General features: G+C 48.4%; 1 protein-coding gene across 1 annotated transcript in view; it reads right to left on the bottom strand.

Moving 5' to 3' along the window:
- Positions 1 to 654: 654 nt before the first annotated feature.
- The window catches only part of LOC106819667, a 10,002-nt gene continuing 8,656 nt past the window's right edge, over positions 655 to 2,000 (bottom strand). Inside the window, exon 2 of the mRNA XM_014824264.1 lies at positions 655 to 1,045. Within this exon, the coding sequence (XP_014679750.1) occupies positions 655 to 1,045 (391 nt within the window). The remainder of the gene's footprint in view (positions 1,046 to 2,000) is intronic.

The raw sequence follows: 2,000 nt of genomic DNA, 5'->3' as shown, positions 1-2,000 counted from the left end.
AATATGAAACGTTCCGTTATCTGTATTAGCTGCACTTTCAAGGACGTATAATATTGCAAGGAGCTTGTGTGGCATGGCTGAGTATGAGTTCACAACGCGGGCGCGCGAGTTGCTGCGGTGATGCTGCGCGTAAGGGCCTTGGTATAATTATTAGGTTTGCGAGTAGCGTGGATGGGAGGTATGCAGCCAGTAAGTCGTTGATTGCTTTGCTGTTAGCACAGTCAACGTGCTTCTGGTTTCATCAATCTGCATGTTCATACAAAATGTCATTGCGTACCGTTCGATCACATCCATTACTCGTATGAGGTCGTCATACCAGTGGTTTGTATAGTCCATCGCTTCTTCCAATAGCCCTATTGTGCGCGGCCGCATCTGTTCTGCTAGGCATTGGCCAGCCTCGTTATTCCCTTGTTGTTGCTTCTGTTGCAGGCCCTAACGTTGAAGTTTAAACACTGTTCATTCTTTCTTCACAATTTTGAGTCAAACCTGTCCCACTAAAAGCCCTGCGCTACTTGTGCTGTACGGCTGTACATCTTCTCTTTCCTGTGGCCGTCCCGCAACAGGAAACTGTGAGCGAGCTCTGAACGCAGTGCTAGGATCCAGTACCGTTTCTGGCGTGAATTGCCTGGCTTAGTGTCCCCTTGCTTACTGTTTCTAGTGTTGCGCATCGTTTAGCGCGCAGCGGTATTGCTGGGCGATCGCTATATCGTCTGTTGTCAATCGTTCAATTCCCTCGAATACTTCTGCTAAGTGCGCTACTTTCAGTTGTAGCCAGTGGTGGTCGTGAAAAAATCCCTCCAGTCGTGTTGTTATCACGAATGGGTGTCCGTCGCTCTTCACTGTCATCGCTGTCGCGATGAGCGTACTCTTTACTTTCTCGATACTCGCCTTGATTTGTGTCAGGTCGACGCTAAAGCCTAACGCCCATGTGCTTTCAGTGATGCCGGCTTGAATTTCCGGGATCATGATAATTCCTGGGATGTGAATCGGTTGGTTCTGTGTTGCAGCGGCTGCGTAGATCGTCATCATCATAATTCCAACGTATCTGTAAAACAATGTGCGAGACGCTGACTGTTCCTTCTCTTTATCCTCTCATTATATTTCTTCTATTCTCTCGTTATATATTCGCGTTACGCGTTATATCTTCGCGTCACGTTACGTTGTTTTCCCTGTTTCCTTTCTCTGCTTTCCTGTCTTCTTCTCTACTCGTCACTTAGTTCTTTGTGTTCGAACGAGTGCGTGGCTTCCCCCAGGCAAGCTCCCACCTGTAGAAAACCCCCTCGATGTATCAGGGTACTTACGCGACTCGTTCGATTCTTACCTGAACTATGTCCGTCTTAATATTTCTCTCTGTCGTGTACCCTCGGTCGCCTTTGTTCGTCTGTCCCGTTATTTGTCGTTTTGTTCCGTGCGTAATGGTCGGGATGATCAGTCCTTTCCGTTTTACAATCGGGTCGTGTCTTTGTCGTCGTTGTCCTCTCTGTTCTCTTTGGCGGCTGTACACCTCTTTTTTGTCAGCACTGTTTCTTCCGAGTATGTTTCGTCCAAACATCTCCTGTGCTGATTCGGGCTCTCTCTCTTCATGGAAGCTCCTGAATTTCGCTGGATATCAGCCTCCTGTGTATCGCTATGCATGCCAGTTGATTCGCTAGCATGTGCAATCGCCTCTGTCTTCGGTGGCGTCTCTCTCACTCCTGCCGTGTTGTGTTGATCCAAGTTTCTTTTCTGCTCGGGATAGTAATGTAGCGTGGAATGTACGCTTGTAGACAGTAGACGTAGATAGTAGATGTAACGCTGATGTAAACGGTGAACAACTATAAGTTTATTCTAAAACACGAATAGCAGCAGCATATACACATACCAAGTGATGGTCCGGGACTCTCCCGAACTAACTCAAAACCCTTCCTTTTATGCGTCTCTCGCGACCTCGCCTCGTTCCGACGGCCTTTTGTCGAAGGCCGTTGTACCTCGGCCGTGTCCGGCCGTGTCCGGCCGTGTCC

This window comes from Priapulus caudatus, unplaced genomic scaffold (assembly GCF_000485595.1).
Source record: "Priapulus caudatus unplaced genomic scaffold, Priapulus_caudatus-5.0.1 Scaffold3978, whole genome shotgun sequence".
In the NCBI taxonomy this organism is placed as follows: domain Eukaryota; kingdom Metazoa; phylum Priapulida; class Priapulimorpha; order Priapulimorphida; family Priapulidae; genus Priapulus; species Priapulus caudatus.
Note: the sequence above shows the minus strand (reverse complement) of the source record. Positions and strands in the feature narration are given on the sequence as shown.